The sequence below is a fragment of the Paralichthys olivaceus genome, chromosome 6, assembly GCF_024713975.1.
Source record: "Paralichthys olivaceus isolate ysfri-2021 chromosome 6, ASM2471397v2, whole genome shotgun sequence".
Classification (NCBI taxonomy): Eukaryota; Metazoa; Chordata; class Actinopteri; order Pleuronectiformes; family Paralichthyidae; genus Paralichthys; species Paralichthys olivaceus.
Window position 1 is genome coordinate 15,678,633 of NC_091098.1, and position 18,653 is coordinate 15,697,285.

The 18,653-nt window shown below is 44.3% G+C and overlaps 1 protein-coding gene across 4 annotated transcripts in view; it reads right to left on the bottom strand.

The window, feature by feature from the left end:
• Positions 1-18,653, bottom strand: part of lrp1ab (low density lipoprotein receptor-related protein 1Ab) — an 83,143-nt gene that overhangs the window by 34,923 nt on the left and 29,567 nt on the right. For all 4 annotated transcript variants that reach the window (XM_069526236.1, XM_069526237.1, XM_069526235.1 and 1 more), the window contains exons 4-23: positions 17,203-17,322; positions 16,310-16,438; positions 15,762-16,022; positions 9,542-9,704; positions 8,932-9,154; positions 7,204-7,393; positions 6,952-7,095; positions 6,464-6,700; positions 6,099-6,279; positions 5,522-5,744; positions 5,133-5,322; positions 4,916-5,038; positions 4,489-4,629; positions 4,057-4,182; positions 3,274-3,390; positions 3,105-3,185; positions 2,845-3,012; positions 1,509-1,691; positions 815-1,012; positions 393-638 (exon numbers count right to left, since the gene is read on the bottom strand). In XM_069526236.1, coding sequence (XP_069382337.1) covers positions 393-638; positions 815-1,012; positions 1,509-1,691; positions 2,845-3,012; positions 3,105-3,185; positions 3,274-3,390; positions 4,057-4,182; positions 4,489-4,629; positions 4,916-5,038; positions 5,133-5,322; positions 5,522-5,744; positions 6,099-6,279; positions 6,464-6,700; positions 6,952-7,095; positions 7,204-7,393; positions 8,932-9,154; positions 9,542-9,704; positions 15,762-16,022; positions 16,310-16,438; positions 17,203-17,322 — 3,444 coding nt within the window. The remainder of the gene's footprint in view (positions 1-392; positions 639-814; positions 1,013-1,508; positions 1,692-2,844; positions 3,013-3,104; positions 3,186-3,273; positions 3,391-4,056; positions 4,183-4,488; positions 4,630-4,915; positions 5,039-5,132; positions 5,323-5,521; positions 5,745-6,098; positions 6,280-6,463; positions 6,701-6,951; positions 7,096-7,203; positions 7,394-8,931; positions 9,155-9,541; positions 9,705-15,761; positions 16,023-16,309; positions 16,439-17,202; positions 17,323-18,653) is intronic.

Sequence of the window (18,653 nt, forward strand, 5' to 3'; positions counted from 1 at the left end):
AAAAAATTCACCCTTGTTGGTTTTGGAGTAAAAACAACTGGAGAAAAATACCTTCAAAAACCACGATCCACTAAATTCAATCAATAAATAAATAATGTTTATGATGAAAGGGGCTATTTCTGTATTTCTTCATTTATTTATTTATGCATTTACTTATTTATGTATTTCTGTGTCCATATGTCAATTAATTAGGTGGGCTTAACTCAGTCTGAAGCCTGATTGGTTATAGTGGTGTTAATAGAGAAATAAATAAATGTAGGAATACAGAAATAGCATTTTCCATTGCAAACTAAATATATACAAAGCTGAATCAATATTGTAGATCTGAAAACCTCAATTTTCACTTTGTATTGGTGAAAAAACTTGAGCCACAAGTCCAAGTGTTTCCTCACCAGTGCTTTTGCAGCTCTCCATGTCAGATTCCAGTTCCCAGCCCTCGTAGCAGGAACACTTTACGCTGGATTTCTCCTGCTCGCACTTCTGGCTGCACTTGAGGTGTTTGGCGCAGAAGCTCTGAATCTGGCAGGTCTTGTTGTCAGCTCCCAGCTCCATACCCAGGGGACAGGAACACATGAAGCCCTCCCCGGGAATGATGCTGCAGTTGTGGCTGCAACCACCGTTGTCCAATGAACACAAATCTGCAGGCAAGAAACAGATGACAGAGCTGGAGAGCGTCCAAGACAGGAGGGCTGTGAGCTGTGTGTAGTGTTTGTGGTGTTTGTAAATATCACAGGACAAAATAACAAGGTATTGGACACATCTCCGTGTTGTGCCTGATGTACAGAAATGTTTCTGTGTGTAAAGAATGTTTTACCACAAAGCTTCTCATCAGATCCGTCCGGACAATCGTCGGTGCCATCACACTGCTTCTCGACGGGCAGACAGATGGAATCGTTGGTAGCACACATGTGGTGAGACAACTTGCACACCAACGCCTCGCAGTTGTCCTCATCCGAGTTGTCTTCACAGTCACTGTCGCCGTCACACACCCAGGCCTTGCTAATGCAGCGAGCTGACAACACCAGGAAATGTCAACGTTATTTGTTTTCATATTTTAATCTTGATATATTGATAGAAATCGGTTTTAATAGGTTTCAGGGCTCTGTCACATCAGAGTTCAGCTACAGTTTGGAACAATAATCAATTCATTTAAATGAAATAACAATCAGCAGAATTGCTCAGGAGGGAAAAATGAACTCACTGATTTTAATCTGAGCTGTTAAACAATGATAAACCATCATGACAGAGCTGACATTTGAGTCCAAAATTTTATATGTACTCGCCAAATGAGATGCAATGGTAATAACTTTCCTCTTTGTTTTCAGTTTGTCATAAAGAGCAGCCACTGCATGACGCACATACAGATACATTTCCCACTGACGCTTTGTGGTGTGATTGAGCATTAACTTGTTCAGTAATTTGTCACAACTCAAGGAGGAAATAAGTTCTAGAAGATTCAACACTCTTAACCGACGTCTTGTACGTTGCACAGTTTAAATCATCCTTACCAGAGTCCCTGCAGCTGAACTTGACCGCAGGGTCACACATGTGAGTGACCCCCTCACAGTTGTTCTCATCACTCAGGTCCATGCAGTCCGTGTCACCATCACAGCGCCAACGCATGGGAATGCACAGGCTATCCATCCGACACTGGAACTCGTCCACATGGCAGCCGCCCGGAGGACGAGTCGCTGCACAGAAAAAGAAGCAAAGACAATGAGTGAAAGTGAGAAAAGAAAAAAAGAGTGTGCAGTTCAGCCAACGTCAAAGAAGCAACAAAATACCACCATATATCCACAACTGAAAAATAATCATCCTGGAGTCACAACCAGCAGACAACACTGACACACAGACAACACACACATATACTTCGCCAAAACTGAGAAGAGAAAGAATAGGCCATTCCAGACATTAATTAATGTGTAGGTTTGCTGGAAAGCTGAGTTAACAACCTGACGCTGAGCCAAGTTAAACAACAATGACACACACAGCTCACTGACTGATGTCAGAGGCAGATTAAAGGCCCCACTGAGGAGGTGGCACAATGACATCCCCTCATGGCAAAGGTCAGCGCTTGGCACGGCTAGAGCAGGAAATGGACCGGGGACCTTTCAGCACAGAACACAATATACAGGAGGGGAAGGTGATAGTATTGCTTTTTTATTTTAGCTAATGACTTCCAGACGGCAGGCTGAGAGAGCTCACAAACACACACACAGCCAGACACAAACACACACACACACAAAGCACAGCCTGCTTATTAAACCAACAGGTCAGGCTGTGCCCGGTTTTTGCATGCTGAGGCTTGACAGCAGTTGGCTGCAGTTCTGCATGGATCAAACAGGATATACAGCTCGGACAGCGTGCAGGAGCGTATGCTTTTAGGCGGACTGACAGCTGAGGAAAGAGCAGAACACTGAGATATGACAGTGTCATAGTCATCATCACAAAGAGCCGTTAACCAGCTAAAGTCATCGTTCCACTCTGGACATGTAAATTCATGTCCTTCGCAGCAGTCAAAACATGTGTGGCTTGAAAGAGTTTAATTGTTATCTAACCACAAAGCATAATCACATTCTGAACAGTGCAACAGAGAGGATTCTCTGTAAATGAGTGGAAGCCCGGAGCAGGCAGGGGCATGCAGCGGAGAGGAAATGGGATCATTATGATAACCTCTATTTAACTGCAACATGTACAGTAAACAATGTGAGAGACAGGGCATGTATGTGGTGAGAGCTCGAAGAGGCTGAGGACGAAAACAAGTTTTATTTGCATCACTGAGATAGAGGAGACAATGCAATAAACAGATTATGGCAGTTTGGTGGACACAGTACTCCCGCCTACCCTGGTTAGTACAGTTGGCGTGAGTCTCGTCACTGTAGTCTCCACAGTCATTGTCGCCGTCGCAGGTCCAGTATTCTGGGATGCAGCGACCGCTGTTACACTTGAACTGGACGCTGGAGCAGGAATGGCTGCAGCCTGCTTCGTCACTGTTATCTCCACAGTCGTTGTCTGTGCACACGCAGTCACACAAGATTTCATCGTCAGCTGCTGGGTTGTTTTTAAGTACAGCTGCACGAAAAGCAAAAGCAGATGATGCTCACCGTTGTCACAGCGCCAGTTGATGTTGATGCAGCGGCCGTTGGCACAGGTGAACTGTGTCAGAGGGAAGCAGGTTGGGTATGCTGAGAAGAGGGAAGAGAAAAAATCATAAGCATGTTTGTCATCTGTGCAAATCCTGCAAAATCAACAGTATGTGCAGTGAAGACTCACCACAGGAGTCTGGTTCATCTGAGCGATCTCCACAGTCGTCATCCAGGTCACATGTCCAGGAGATGGGGATGCAGCGCCCGCTGGCACAGGGGTACTGGTTTGGTGGGCAGGTACGAGCTGGAAGGGGAACAATGTATAAAACAGTCAAGTCCTCTTTCCTTTTATGACATCCCTGACTCAGCTTGCATTAAGTGATGACTGTTAAAGAAGACATCTTAAAGACCAAATATATCAGAGCTTAACTTCATTTCCCATAATCTATTTCTACAAAAAGTGATTAACAATCTTGGAAGTTCCCTTTATCTTAATTGAGCTAAAGACAATGTGTAAATTTATGTGAGACACTGACACAGCTCTTATGAAAAGGAACAAATTGAGTTGGCCAAGGACCACCGCTGCATTTCAGCCCAGTGTCACTGAAACAGTAGATGAATATGTCCTCCTGGTCAGTTTCTGAATCATCAACCACACTGATTTTACGATTCCAATCTATCTGCTGCAGATGCAACTTGCTTTTTATTTGTCTCTTGATGTCAACACATACTTCTTCTCAGTAGAAACACTTTTATCAAAAATCCTCCACTGAATGCTGCTATATTTGTTAATTCTGCCGTCACATCCCCACATGATTCTTGAGTAAAACTAAATCCCTCATTGCTTCAAGTTGCAGATCATGATTCCATTCACATTATATAGGATGTTCATTTTCAGCATATTAAAAGATGACAGAAGAACTCACATGATCTCTGAGTAACAGAAGATTTTATACAACTTTATACGCACCAGAACAGGTGGTGTTGGACTCATCTTCATCGTTGCCGCAGTCATTGTCACCATCACAAAGCCATCGCAGAGGGATACAGCGGTTGTTCTGGCATTTGAATCGGTCAGCTGGGCACGTGTGCTGGTCTGGGATAGAGAAAAAAACAGAAAATGTTTGATAAATAACCATTTAACTATTCAAGTACGTCACTTTAAGTATAAAATAGTAAAGAACATCCAAGACCAATATGAGTCCCTGTTTCTCACAATCGCCTGATGAGGAGAAAGCTGGCCAGTAAAATTACAGCCCCATTACACAGCATGGAAACAGACAATCTTGGAAACTATAGTTTGCGCTGTGTCGGTTCACATTAACTAAAACCTTTTAACTGAATTTTTGTTTATCCGTGTGTTGCTGCGTAACCAATGACGACGGTGACGTGGCTCACTTACGGCACAGCTCAGGGGCCTCGTCGCTGTTGTCCAGACAATCGTTGTCGCCGTCACACTTCCAGCGCTCTTGGATGCAGCGGTTGTTCTTGCAGGCAAACTCCCCGGGCTGGCACTGCGGCGGGGGCACGTAGGAGGGGTTGGCTGGAGATGAGATCAGGGGTAGAAGCAGAAACAGATGGACCACTGAGACAAGAGCAAATCTTTATAGTGCTTAGGTCAGCTTTTGTCTCTCCTTTAAAGTTACACGAATATCGGTGGAGATGGTTCAAAACTATTCCCCAGATTTGGAGAAGAGGAGCAAACACAGAACATTGCAAAAGTACAGGCGAGAATCCTTTACTCGCTTCAACTCCTGCTGAGTAATGAATTTTCCATGACCTTCCACATTGAGCTTTATAACCTCTCGACTGGTGAAGCAGCTAAGTACCTTTACAGGTGACATTATCGACATCCAGGATTTGATCGTCAGCACAGCCGCAGGACCTGCCTTCAGGGATAGCGAGGCACAGGCTGCTGCAGCCGCCATTGTTCACTCGACATGTGTTGGAGCCTTCACACAAAGACAAACCAAGGACAGAGACTGAGTACAGCAACCACGATACACACATTTTCTCATTTTAAACTAGAATGGAGGGACATAATACCTTGCTGCTGGTGTGCATCGTACACTCTGATCTCGAATATGGGTGGCCTCTCATTGCGGAGTAGGGTGACTGTCTTGGTAGCCTGGTCCAGTTTAAAGATGCTGCCTCCTCGATATTCATTCCAAAAGAGGAATTGTTTGTAATGACATAAGCCGAAGGCGTGGTTCAGCTCTTGCCCCTCGTACACCACCTGAGGCATCAAGAGAATTCAGCACTTTTAAAATCGTTTTTGAATCTTGTTTAAGATCCTGTAAATTAGCAACTCTGATCAGCAATTAGTCTTAGGGACATGCCGAAGAACAAAATTCTGAGATTTTGAGAAAAAGCAATATTCCCTAAATCAGCTGTAAACACATTTATATCTATTCTTATTCCTGAGCATCACCAACCTTTCGCTCAGTGGTGTTGAGGTAAACCAACTCAATGCGGTCGTAGTAAGCGTCTACCCAGTACAGAATGCCCTGGGGAATGTCGAGGCTCAAGCCGTTGGGCCACAGAACCGTCTTGCTTGTCAGGAACACTTGGTGATGTGACCCATCCATCCAAGCCTTCTTGATCTTGCCTCTGTTGCTCTCCGTGGGGTCTTCCTCCCAGTCCGTCCAGTACATCCATCTGGGAGATAAGACCACATCACATTCAGAAGTGCGATAAGACATTTCTGTGAGAGCTGGAGACTTCAAAATAAAGCTCTGAAGTTTTCATGCTCTTTGATGGAGCATCCTACAAAAATAAAAAGGATGGTCTTACCAAAAGAAAATATTTTGAAAACTCACCAGCTCCCACACACAGATGTAACCGAAGAGTTCAACAAAAACCTACAGAACAGGCAGCCCACATAGCTGCAAATAACTGAACCATCCCACTAGTGAATGATGCTGCAGCCAGAAATTATAACTGGAGTAACAACTTTTCTCATTAATGAAGAATCCATTAAAATAACAATGCGCTCCCCCTCCAGTGTCTCACCCATGCTGGGGGTCTACCACAATGGCACGAGGATGACTCATCTTTCCCTCAATGAGAGTCTTGCGGGTCTGTGAAGCCTTCTCCAGCCTGGCAACGCTAATAGTCTTCTTAGGCCCGTCATCTGTCCAGTAGAGATTACCTCCCATCCAGTCCACCGCTATCCCCTCCACTGTGTGGATACCTGAGATAAGTAGAAGAAGCCAGTGTGAAAGAGGAACTGTTAGCTGGCCAATTCAGGATAACGCAGAGAATAAAGTGGAAAAGATATGGAATAACCTGACTGAATTCTTATCCTCTTCTTTGTAGCAGCTTGGATTTGGTTAGAAAGAAGAAATGTATTCTAGATTCCTGTGCAAAGCTCTCACCTTCTTTTAATATGGTGTCTCTCTCCGTGCCGTCTATCTTCTGTCGTCCAATTATGTAGCTGGTGGCATCAGCGAAGTAGATGTATTCACTGGCGGCGTGGAAGTCCAGAGCTCTGGGGTTCATCAGGTTCTCAATGGGGATCATGTACTCATCAGGCACCTTCGCATTCATGTCCATGCCCCTGATGATTCCAGGACGACCCTTACCATAGACCAAGAACAACTCATGGTCTGGTTCTGGGTTAGGGGGGGAGGAAAAGGAAAACAATCTCAGTTATGTCGTTACTTCTGCAAGCAAATTTGGAACCACTGATATTCATGCTTTTTCAGTTTTTCCCTTTCAAATAATAACACAATTCAAAATAATGAATTTGATTATGTGCATAATGTTTCTCCTTTAATTACTTCATCTTTATTCAATCAGAAATGCTAATGGTGAAAGCGTTCATCTTTGCAATATCAAAATCCCTCCTCTGCTTGATACTCACTCTTACAGGACTTTCCATCACTGCCGAGGCTGAATCCAGAGCGACAGCGGCAGGTGCGTGTCTTGTGGCTGTTGCTCAGCAGACAGATGTCAGAGCAACCTCCAGCCTTCCCAAACTGATCCAGGGCACATGCATGGCTGCGCACTGAGGAAGGAGAACAGGACACAAAAACAACAGTCATGCAATGGTAAGATTTGTCAGTGGATGAATCAGAGAAGTTCAGATTTCAGCTATGCCCTGTTGAGCGCGCACCTTGTGGTTGGCGCCTCTGGTGATACACGTGCAGCGCAGCTCCCCGGTCTACCCGCGTCACCACCTGGAAGTCGGAGCTGTTGAAGCGGTTCACTCGGATCACACTGGTCTTGGGGTTGAGGTTGCCTTCATCTGAGTTTGTCGCGTACAGATAGTTCTCAAACACAGTAAGTCCGTATAGGTGCTCAATCTGATAAGGCAATGAGACAATTAAGCAAATTAAAACGTTGTCTTGAGTTTGCCTTTGAAAATGCTGACGTTTTCAGCAGAGCAGCTCATGGTGCATGACTAATAGCTTGCGTGATAACATTGTGTACATGTTTTATCTTGAACGCTGCCTGGCAAAATTCTGCAAAATGAAACTTTCTTAACAAACTATTTATCAGCATCAAACAGAGACAGACAAACACAGACGTAGAGATATAGGGTTTATGTAAACTTCGGCACGGGGCAGCACCATGGCTCCACTTCCTGTATGCTGCTAAACAGAGGTTTAACTTTTATACTGGTGTATTCTGCTCACCTCTACTGTCAGAAAGATGTATGGGCTATCTCTTTTTCTCGCACACACACACACACGCACATGCACACACACACACACACACACACACACACGCACACAGACACACACCACCAATCAGCCCTGATTTCATTAAGATCATTACTCCACTATAAGTTTGAGCCAAGCTTCCCGAGGAGGACACTAATATGTTTAGAGAGGCACTGGCCAGGAAAATCACACACTCCTTTAGTAATATCAATCAAGGCAATAAAAAGGACTTGTGCCCAGGACAGGCGGACTCTTTGTCCAGATTCACAGGAGACAAGTGGAAAACAGCACTGCCTCTAAAGATGATGAGATCAAATCAATGATGGTACAGATTCGGAAAACAGATGTTTTGTGTTCTCGAAGACAAGATTATTGCTGTTTGGTGACATGCAACCTTTAAAATGAAAGCTGAACAATTGACCAGTTTTCCTTTCGTTGTTCAAGAGTATGGTCTTTCAGGTTGAGAGCAGAATTTATACATTTCACGTTCAGGTGTTCTAATGCTCTCACTCAAAACCCTGCTTGTGCTTAGATTCCCTGTGCTCCAGCCTTATCTCTTCTCCTCGTGGTCATGCTGCTTCTGTTCTCTCAGATTTCTCGGATAAAAGTAACCACTTTCAAAGACATAAAGCTAATTCACCCACAATGAGGGCGGGACAATTTCCCCCGGCATTCTATTGGTTGAAGAATTTGACAGGCTGCACACAAAAATCTGAGCGCCCAAGAAAAAATCCAGGAGAAGAGTAGAAATCTGAGATATTTCGTGCAGGCATGTGCAGTTTATGTGCAAACATGAGCTGTGCAACATCAGGCTGGGGTAGTTGTGGTGTTCAGCTTGTAATGAATATGATAGAAAGGATATGGAATATTAAGACATTTAGGGGGTGTGGTGTGGGTGGGTGTTGTGCCCTAGGTGTTTGGATGGCCTGCAGGAAGAAGCTCTCTCCATTCTCTCATCATGGAGAGGAAGCGCTTCCCTGACTGCATCATGGGAGAACAGTCCAAGAACTGAAGCTGGAGCGTAGTAATCTAAGCACAAGCAGGGTATATTTGAGTAAGAGCATTACAAATCTGAACATGAAATCAATTAAGTCCCGCTCTCCAACTGAAAGACCATGCTCTGAAGTTGCAATTTCATATGTGGGTGCACACCAATCCAACCATGCTTCAAAGCTCACCAGCAGGCCCTGGATGATGGTGTGTCGGTTTTTGCCCTCGTAGTCGACCACTTCGATGTAGTCCAGGTACGCGTCAGCCCAGTACACCAGCCGGTTGACCAGGTCCAGGGTGATGCCGTGTGGGAAGACAATCTTGCTATCCACCAGCTTTGTGCGATTCTGGCCGTCCATGTCACAGCGCTCCACCCTCGGCGTTGACCCATAGTCTGTGAAGAACACTTTACTGTAGCAGCAGAAAGGAGAGGGAAAGGATGGGGAGGTTAAGATAAAGGCAAGGAGATGGGAAAAAGAATTTCAATAACAAGAGAGAATTTTTCAAATAAAATACTGCAATTTAAATGATGTATAAACTCATCTAAACATTACACAATTAACCAAAAATGAAGTCATTACAATAGAGAAGTGATACTCTCAAAAAAAGGGAACCACAAAGCGTTTATGTGGCAGACCAGTATCTGTCCTTCTATGCATCTGGAAGAAGTGCTTTTATTTCTGTCTGCCTGCTTCGTCAGCACGTCGCCGGATCATAAGACAGCTTTTTCCTCTCAAGCGTTGCTAAAACAGCACAGAGGGTAGCGTTAGGTCAAGAGGGCTGGAGAGAAGTACAGACCCCATGGCTGGGTCCAAAGCGATGCCTTTAGGGTTGTACAGCTCTTGGTCCAGCAGGGTCACACATGTCTGGCCGTTCTTGTTGCAGACAAAAACGCGGTCATCCACGTCGTCCACAAAGTAGAAGTTTCCGGTCAGCCAGTCGATTGCCATCTGCTCGACATCTGAGAGATGCAGAGGAGCGAGGAGGAGAGCACAGAACAGAAGCATTAGAAAAACAGAGCAGCATGAGTGTACAGTCAAACAGGTCTTGGCCATTTACCCGGACAAAACGGCATCATTTTATGATACTGTGACCTTCTCCTTACAAGTGCCCACTCTCGTGAAACACTAAATAAAAGCAGTGAATTAATGAGCCTCTGTCCTTCACTCGTCTTTGAGTAAGGTGAGCGGTGCATGGGGGAGGGAAAGAAACACAAAAGGCGACAGATAAAAAGCGAGAGGTGAAGGCCTGTCACTGGACCACAGCAGTAAGGGAGAGTCAACACTTTGTCTTTGCCTGGGTTTTGGATATACTGCCTAACACCCTTTAAATCAGATGAAGGTAGTTTTCATTAGGTCAAAGGAGCTGTGAACCTATTGTACCTGCACAGGATTAATTAACCAATATGACACAACACATATTAAGGTGTTTCCGCTGCAGGATTTTTTTCACATCTTTGACTGGTCGAACAAAGACCTAAGTACAACTTCCTTCACAAAAATAAGGAAGCACATGATGCCACTAATATTAAACTAGGGTTTTCTTTGAATGTTCACAAACATTTAAAATGTGCCATATATATCTCAGGCCACGAGGCATCTATGAATCAAAACAAGAAAAAAAAGACCTAGTTTGATGAGGTTGTGAAGCAGCGTGGGATCGTGGAAGTTGTGGTCTTCACCACCATTGTCAATGAAAATCAGACAAGTGACTGGTTAAAAGAATTAAGCCGGATTAAAGATGTCTTGATAAGGTGTTCGGCCAAATCAGTGGAAGTGGTGCTTGGTTAACATCTACTGAAGTCAAGAACAATTTTCTTCTCCAGATTTTTTTATTATGTGGTGTTTTTGCTGATAGTATTGGAAAACACATTGTTCATAAATCACTAGTTCTCACTTGTGCAATGTACTTCCTGTCTTTATTCCGGACTTTAAACACAGAAACGTGACATACGAATGCATTTTAGTAGTCAATCCAGGTTTAACTCAAAAAAGTGATGTAAAAGAATTGTCACAAGGCCTCTCACAAAAAGGAACTTGAAATGATGTAACCCCTGCTGCTTACTTAGCCAACCTGAAAAGAGGAAGCAGTTGCAGATGGACACCGTTTTTTTAGATATACTGTATGACCAGCATTGGGAGTTGTGCTAAGTTAGCAGTGGAAACATTTCTCACTCTCTGAGAACTCCATCCTGTAGATGCAGAGGTCCCAGACCACAGGGAGACCGAGCTTGAAGGGGGGGCATGGAGATACATACAGCCTTGTGTTTTAACAGCTGCCGCAGTGCCTCCTTTCAAAGCAGTTCACTGTATGCACACATGCATATCACACAAGCTCACCACTCACACATGCACTATCAAAGTGACCACAGGTGTTTCTCCGGTTATTCCGAGGGACAACTTTGATGTTGAGGTACACAAGTGGGGTATCACACGTCTGCAGACAGCCTGTCTCAAGGCTTTGACTATTCATTAGAGATATAAATAAAGATGTCAGATCCTGAGCCCCTGACAATGACAGCCATGTTGCACAGAGACAGAACTGAAGCAAGTTGCACAACAGAACATAAAACAAACATCTGGGCCCAATGGAGAAACTCTCTACCCCACCTACCAAACGCTCACACAGCTTCAAAAGGCCTGCCCCACATGGGACTTCTATTATGCTTGGTGTTATAAGCAGCATGGAGGATGGGATCATGGCAAGAAAAACAAAAGAAATTCTGAGAGGGAAATAAATTCATATCTAAACATTCTATGTTCTGGTTCGCCGCCAATGTGGAAGTAATTTATCGACAGTCGTCTCACATTGAAAAAAATGGATATAGTCGTAAATACATGAGCTAGTAAAAAAATGAAAAAGGAAAGAGTGAAAACCAGTCCAAGATGTTTCATAAACATCAGTACCAAGTTGTGACTAAGGGGGAAAGTTTGTCATGCAGCTCTGAGGGAAAGTGATACTCCCATTGGTATCAGCCCTTAACCCATACGCCTCTAAAGAAATCCAGCTGGAAGCCTGGCTGCACAAGGTATTGATTAGACTCACAAAGACAGCGGAGAGCCGCTTGTGCAATGCAGCGACTAGTGGACCCCGTTATCCAGAGAGTCAGTCAGTCTTACGACATCATCACTCATTCAGCTTCTAGTAAGTGGACAGTTTGCTAGGAAACCAAATGACCCCACCCCTTTCTCTTCACGTAACAACCCCTGCCCTTACAACCTCTTTTCACTTCCTGCCCTAAACACCTACCAGCTCACGCTACACTGTGGAAACGTTTCACAGACCGCCGGGTGGGGGTGGGGGGCCACTGGCAACAGCAAACACACATTCTGCCCGAATAACACATATAAGACCAGACTCTGTTTGCATGTGTTCACCTACTTTGCAAGTATTCTTAAAATGTACCTGTTGGAGCAAAGCAGAAAAGCATCATCATGCTGTTTCTATAATTCTCCCTCTGCCATGAAGATCCTCTTAATCTGGGAGGAAGCCTCTTTGACCTCTCTAGGGCTCAAATTCAAAATTTAGCAATTATGATTTTCCATAAGGATCTGACACGTGACCTCAATAGAAGAGGCAGTGATTTAGGTAATTTAATGATAAACGTTGGGCCACTTTTAAATCCCCCACATGCAGCCAGTGAAAAATAGAGGTTATTGGGTGGAGAAAATAAAATGTAGATAAAACAAAACAGGTCCTTCAGGTCAATAGACTGTGTTAGATATTCATACACAGCAACTGAAATCACATTTCACCAAGTATTACATAAAAACTACTGGACAGATTTCCATTAAGTTTGGTGAAGGGAGTTTCGAATTATGATTAAATTTTGATCCGGATCAGGGGGCGGATCCAGGATTTTTATTTGTTTTTTGTAAGATATGGTGTTTTTGAATTTTTTCTCCATGTTTTCCCAGGGAATAATACATGGATCTAAATGAAAAATATGAGGGATATAACTGTTGGGCGTTTGCGGGGGTGTGCAGTCTTCTGGGGAACATTCTAGTTCTCAATGAGAAAGAGCGACAGGAAGCCCTGGGCCTTTTTTCTCCATGAAAATATAAGTTAATGTATTCTGGTTGAAAAAAAAAGTGCCTAAAGAACAGACTAGAAAGAGATCGGAAGAAGGACTGAATGTTGGACAGTGGGATATGGGGAGAAGTGCTGGTCCCTGCTGTGGAGTTCTGCTCGGAGGGTGGAGAGGAAGGGATGAGTAGGATCTGCTCCCCTTTTATCTTCCCAGTCGGGGAATCGCAAACAGAGCAGGCAACATCTGCAGCCCTCGTCTACTTATCTGCCCTCCTCTCTCTTGGGCTCCCACAAGCTATAAATCACCCGGTTTGTGAGAAGCCTGCAGCAAACCCCCCTCGCCTCCACAATTTCATCAATATCCATCTTAGGACAATCCCCAGGTCTGCCCATCACACTTTTAGGGAGTGCACCTGAGCCCATGCTGGCTATAAAACCGAGAACAGAACTGACACAAACCCCATGTTGGTGCATTCATTATCGGATTATTGTTTCTGAAAAGAGCAGGTTCATCTTTGAGTGATGGGAGGGCAGATGAGTAAATCAGGAACAAGGCCGAATTCACACGGGTCAAGGTTGACAATCATTTTATAAAACAGCTCTGACTCAGCTCAGCTCCACCAGAGTAAGGAGGTCTTTGCTCTCTTATCGCAGCTGAAAGCCCAAAGTGACGCAACATCGAAAAATGTGGAGTCACTGCCAAAATGCAAAGAGCCTCTTGACCGTTAGTCTGATTGCTTCCTGAGTGACTTAGCAGAGCTGAAACCCCACAACTGACCCGAGTGCACTCACACAGTCGGGGTTCCCACAGCCACCTCACCTGAAATGAGCACTTCAACACCCTTCAAAGGGAACACACTGAAATCAAACAGCATGTGCAATGTACGTCAAGATCCAATCATGCACGCTGCAAAACTAATTTAACAGAAAGTCGTTTACCTGATTGTCTTAACTTTCTGATATCAGCATTCGATTATATTAAATTATAAATTTTACCTAAATTCTGCTTTCAACATCAGAGAAAGACAAATGTAAAAAGTAAGATAATACAATAAATCACTGCAGCAACAAAGGGTGCTGAAAGTAAATAAATGCAATGATTTTTATTTTAACTGGTCTCTTAATTGACTCAAATGCACAAACATCTAGTGGAAGCCTTTCATATTCTAAAGAGAACACAAACATAATCTGAATCTCAATGTGTCACTGAGTAATGAATGCATGAGTTAAAGGTATTTCGGTTGTGTGTGTGTGTTTCTGAGCCCCAGCTATGAGCGTGTTTAAGTGACCTGACTGGACAGGACCTGAGACGGCCAGAGGAATGTAGAGGCTGTTCAGGCTGACATAACCCAACCGAGGAATGTAAATACCATCTGCATGACCACTCGTACACACACACACACACACACACACACACACACACACACACACACACACACACACACACACACACACACACACACACACACACACACACACACACAGGTACAGAAAATCACTACCTTCTCTCTCTCTCCCTCTCATTTTATCTGTCCCCTGTCTCTTCAGTGTTTCTCTCAGGGTCCCCCTCTCTGTCTGTCTGTCTGTCTGTCTGTCTGTCTGTCTGTCTCTCTCTCTCTCTCTCTCTCCTCCTCCTCCCCGCCCTCATTCACCCATCAGAACACTTAACAGAGCAGGGACAAAAAAAAAGCCACAGAAGCACGCCAACACAATCAGGGGTGAGATGAGATGTGGTCAGCTCATGAGAGTGCAGTGAATCAGCTGGAAAAAAAAACATTTTAGGACGCTGGGGTTCAGTGAGCCCCGTAGCCTCGGCTCAGCCCCGGCTGTCGGTGGTGACAGCAGTTACACAAGCTTCATTTGAAGTGGATGTGAGCCGAGGCACTTCTAACCGTGTCGCAGGTTTTCCTGAGCCACCTTTCAGAGTCTACACACCCAACGTCTTCACTTGTTTTCTTCGCATCTGCTGTTCCATGCCTGGGGCTAATTCTCAAGGGAACGTTTCCCACACACACCCGCGTATGAGCAACAGCACAAACCCACAGCCTGGCTTTTTTATATTTTGTCTACATCTCTGCTCCCCCTTTCTCAGAGAGTAATGACTTTGTTTTTATTTGCCTGGCTGACAAACCTTGTCTCTCGTAATCAGAGATGTCAGCATTACATGAGAAAGCCACTCAAAGGGAAGTGTTTGCATGTGTGCTGCTCAAGAGATGAGAGTCAGTGAGTGTCTTTGTGGCAGAAATCAATGATGGGAGTTCGGATGCATCCGATGACTAGGGTTGGGTCTGAATACATTGTAATGTCGTCCATTATAAATACAAACTAAAGAGCAAATTTTGTTATTAGCCACATAATAAATTGGATTAAATAAAGGTTTTATCCTATCTGATCACTTTTTGATAACATTTGAATTAAATTATGTCAATCGTGGCGCTTTTGTTCTGGTATCGGAATAAGCTGCATTGCTACACATCATTGCAAAATCGACAATTTGATTCCTGAGGCAACGTGTGCACATTTCACGCATGCTGAGCTGACAACTGGAACTGATTACACAAGAGCTACTTGTGTGCCCTTACGCAAGGCCTTCATTTTTCATTCGCTGGCAGACTACAGCTAAACCGTCATGTCCTCAGTGTACCTGACAACTTTTTTATAGGAACACTGTGTCAGCAGAAAGGACCATTACTATAAACCAGAGCTTATTCAATTCAATACAGTGAGTGAGTCAGTGAGTCTACATCCATATTGGATTTCATTTAAAACAGCGTTATCAACTGAAAGTGATCGCCAACCACATAAGCGGTTACAACGCATTTACCATTGGAAGTTGAGACTGATACTGTTACAGCTAAAGCGGAAGAGTTAACACACTGAAGGATTTTATAACTGAGCTGTGACCAAGACACCAACACTAAATAAAAAAGGAACAAGTCAAATTTGAAATTTAGCTTTGCCATACACAGAAAACCAAACTACTACTCACGCTGCAGGCTCAGGGAGATGTTAATGGTGCGGATGTTTGTGACGGTCTTGAGGTCAGGGATGCTGGCGCAGTTCAGCTGGGTGGCGGCAGGGGTGTCACCCACATCGATCCAGCAGACGGTCTCTGCCGCATAGATGAAGTCCATAGCCATGGCCTGCTTGGTGGCGATGGAGGCCAGCCGGGATGTGGAGCCACTCAGGGAAGTGCAGCGGATGTCATGGAGGTTGGCGACCAACAGCATGGGCAGACGATCCACTGGCTCTGAGGACAGCGAATGAGACAGTGGAGTGGAGAGTGTGAGAGAATGAGTGAGGAAGTGTAGAAGGAAAGAAAGAGGTTGTGAAGAGTCATAGGTCATATATTTAATACACACCTGGAAACACAGTACACAAGCTTGAAAGCTGCATCTGTGATACCTGTGTGTACGTGTATGTTTGTGTGTGTGTGTGTGTGTGTGTGTGTGTGTGTGTGTGTGTGTGTGTGTGTGTGTGTGTGTGTGTGTGTGTGTGTGTGTGTGTGTGTGTGTGTGTGTGTTTGTGTGTTCCTACCATTTTTGGCTTTACACGAGCGGTTGTCTGGCTGCAGCAGGTAGCCCTCCACACAGCTGCAGGTGTAGGAGCCCTCAGTGTTCGTGCACGTCTGACTGCACGTCCCATACACATTGCACTCATTGAAATCTTCAGGAGAAGAACATAATGTATTAACATACAAAGTCTGGGATGAAATACATAGTGATTAAACCATACTTATTCAGAGCTTACTGAACTTGGTGTGTTTAGATTTTTTTCAGGGTGTAGAGAACAAAAACCAATGGTTACTAGCAAACCCTGGAACATGCACTGATCAAGGTTAGGAGGAGTTTGATTTAGAGTCCTGCAGCGGGTCAGATCAGCCACAGAAAGGTTGTGTAACAAATAAAACATTTATTCATACAGGCATGGGTAAAAATTTACTCAATGTGGATGAAGCGGGTGACAATTTATTTTCCAGAGAAATCACAACTTAAAATGTTAGTGCAGTATTTTTTTAAATCTAAATCACCTTATCTGAAACTTTGTCAGCTGCAAGGATTTGCTTCATTGTCCAAACCTATAACACCTTCACTTCTGCTCAAATACTAGCTAGTGCATCAAACTTGGTACTAGGTAAACTAGGTACCTCGTGTAGGACAAGGAGGCCAAAGCCCATTTGATGTGAGTGACTGTGTATGCAGCATGTTTAATCACAGGTGATCGTGGGGTCGCAACTCATATGTTAATGGCTCCGGGGAAAGTCCGAATGTGACTTGGGAATTATAGCAAGTAGAGGGTCAGGTCTGGTGTGGAGCTCTGGTTTGATGAGGAGATTTTTTATCAGCAGGCAGAAAGTCAGACTAATCAGATGATTACTTTTGGTGTTACTTTGGCCAAGCTGGAATAAATCTGCCAAGTCACCCACTCACCTTTACAAGTTTTTCCATCTGCAGCGACCTCAAAGCCGTTTCTACAGTAGCACTGAGGCCCATCATGAGTCACAGCACAGTGAAACTGGCACCCATGGGAGGCACAGTCTGGTGCTCGTTCTGTGCCGGAGAAAAACAGACAGAGATAACGTTACATACTGAGGAAGCAAACATTGATGGGGGAAGTAACTTAGATTTAGAGGGCAAAGAAATCTGGATAACAATAAAGGCTAAGTGAAATCTGCTCAAGTAATTGTTTCCTTGATCAGGTTTGTGCACAGATAAGCTTTCAAATGTTTATGCTAATCTTCACAGAGGCATTCTGTCATATCCTATCACATCTCCACTGGGAGATCAGATACGATTGTGGTGAGTGTGTGTGAGTGAGAGAGAGAGAGAGAGAGAGAGAAAGAGAGAGCAGGGCCGCACACACGTGTTCATCTGTGCATGTGACAGATGGGGGTGATTTGAATGCACACGCGTTAAAGGGCCTCTTATTTCCCGCCCTCAGAGGGAACTCAAGGACACATCCTTTTGGCAGGAAATGAAAGAGGGGCATCCACACATGCTCTCATCACTCGCTCTCTCTCTCTATAGGGGTGCACATGCATGCAGATATGTGTGTCAAGGCTCAGAGATAATTGGAGTAGAGTGTTTATCGTAGGTTGAAGTGATGTGTCAGAGAGGGGGTGGGCTCACATCAGATGTTACAAAACAATTTACATTTCACTATCAGCTCTAAAGCTCTAATAAAGAGTCCTGTGATACTCTTGAGCTCAGGTTTATAAAATATTTCATTACTTGGGTCATGTGTGTTTCCACCAAAAACGAGGCAGTGACCCATAGGTCCCTGAGTCCAATCATCAATTGCATGAAGTCACAGAGAACCTGGTATTATTCTGATGATGATCAGCACTCGTTTATTCAACAACATTCCCTTTGTCTCTTTGCGTTTCAGTCGCTCCCTGTCACCACGTCACACACTTCCTGCCTCACTGTCTGAAAGCCTTTGTCTATGAGTGAGGACGCTGGCATGAAATAAAATACACTTGTGTTTTCATGGTGCAATCCTACAATGCAAAAACATATAGCTGAGCTTCGAAGCTGCAGTACAACACTCCACAGTGAGCATGGCCAAAGCTGTTTCATGACACTCACTGATCTAAAGAGTCAAACTTTACTAAAATAGATTGATCTGGGCGAGAAAAGTTCCCATTTAATGATGAAAGTGAGAATGACAAGACTGATTAAGTAAAAAGAGAAAAGAAGCTTCCAGTAGGAAAATAAAATTTAGTCAGTGGCCACCAAAAAAGGGGGTTATGGTCATGGACGCACAGTAGCAAGTGATAGTATGGCTGTGAAGAGCGGAGACCGGACCAGTGAGGGGCTTATTATATAAAGCCTTTGGCACTCTGGGCCACAATGACCCTTTTGTTGTGGCCCCACTGAAA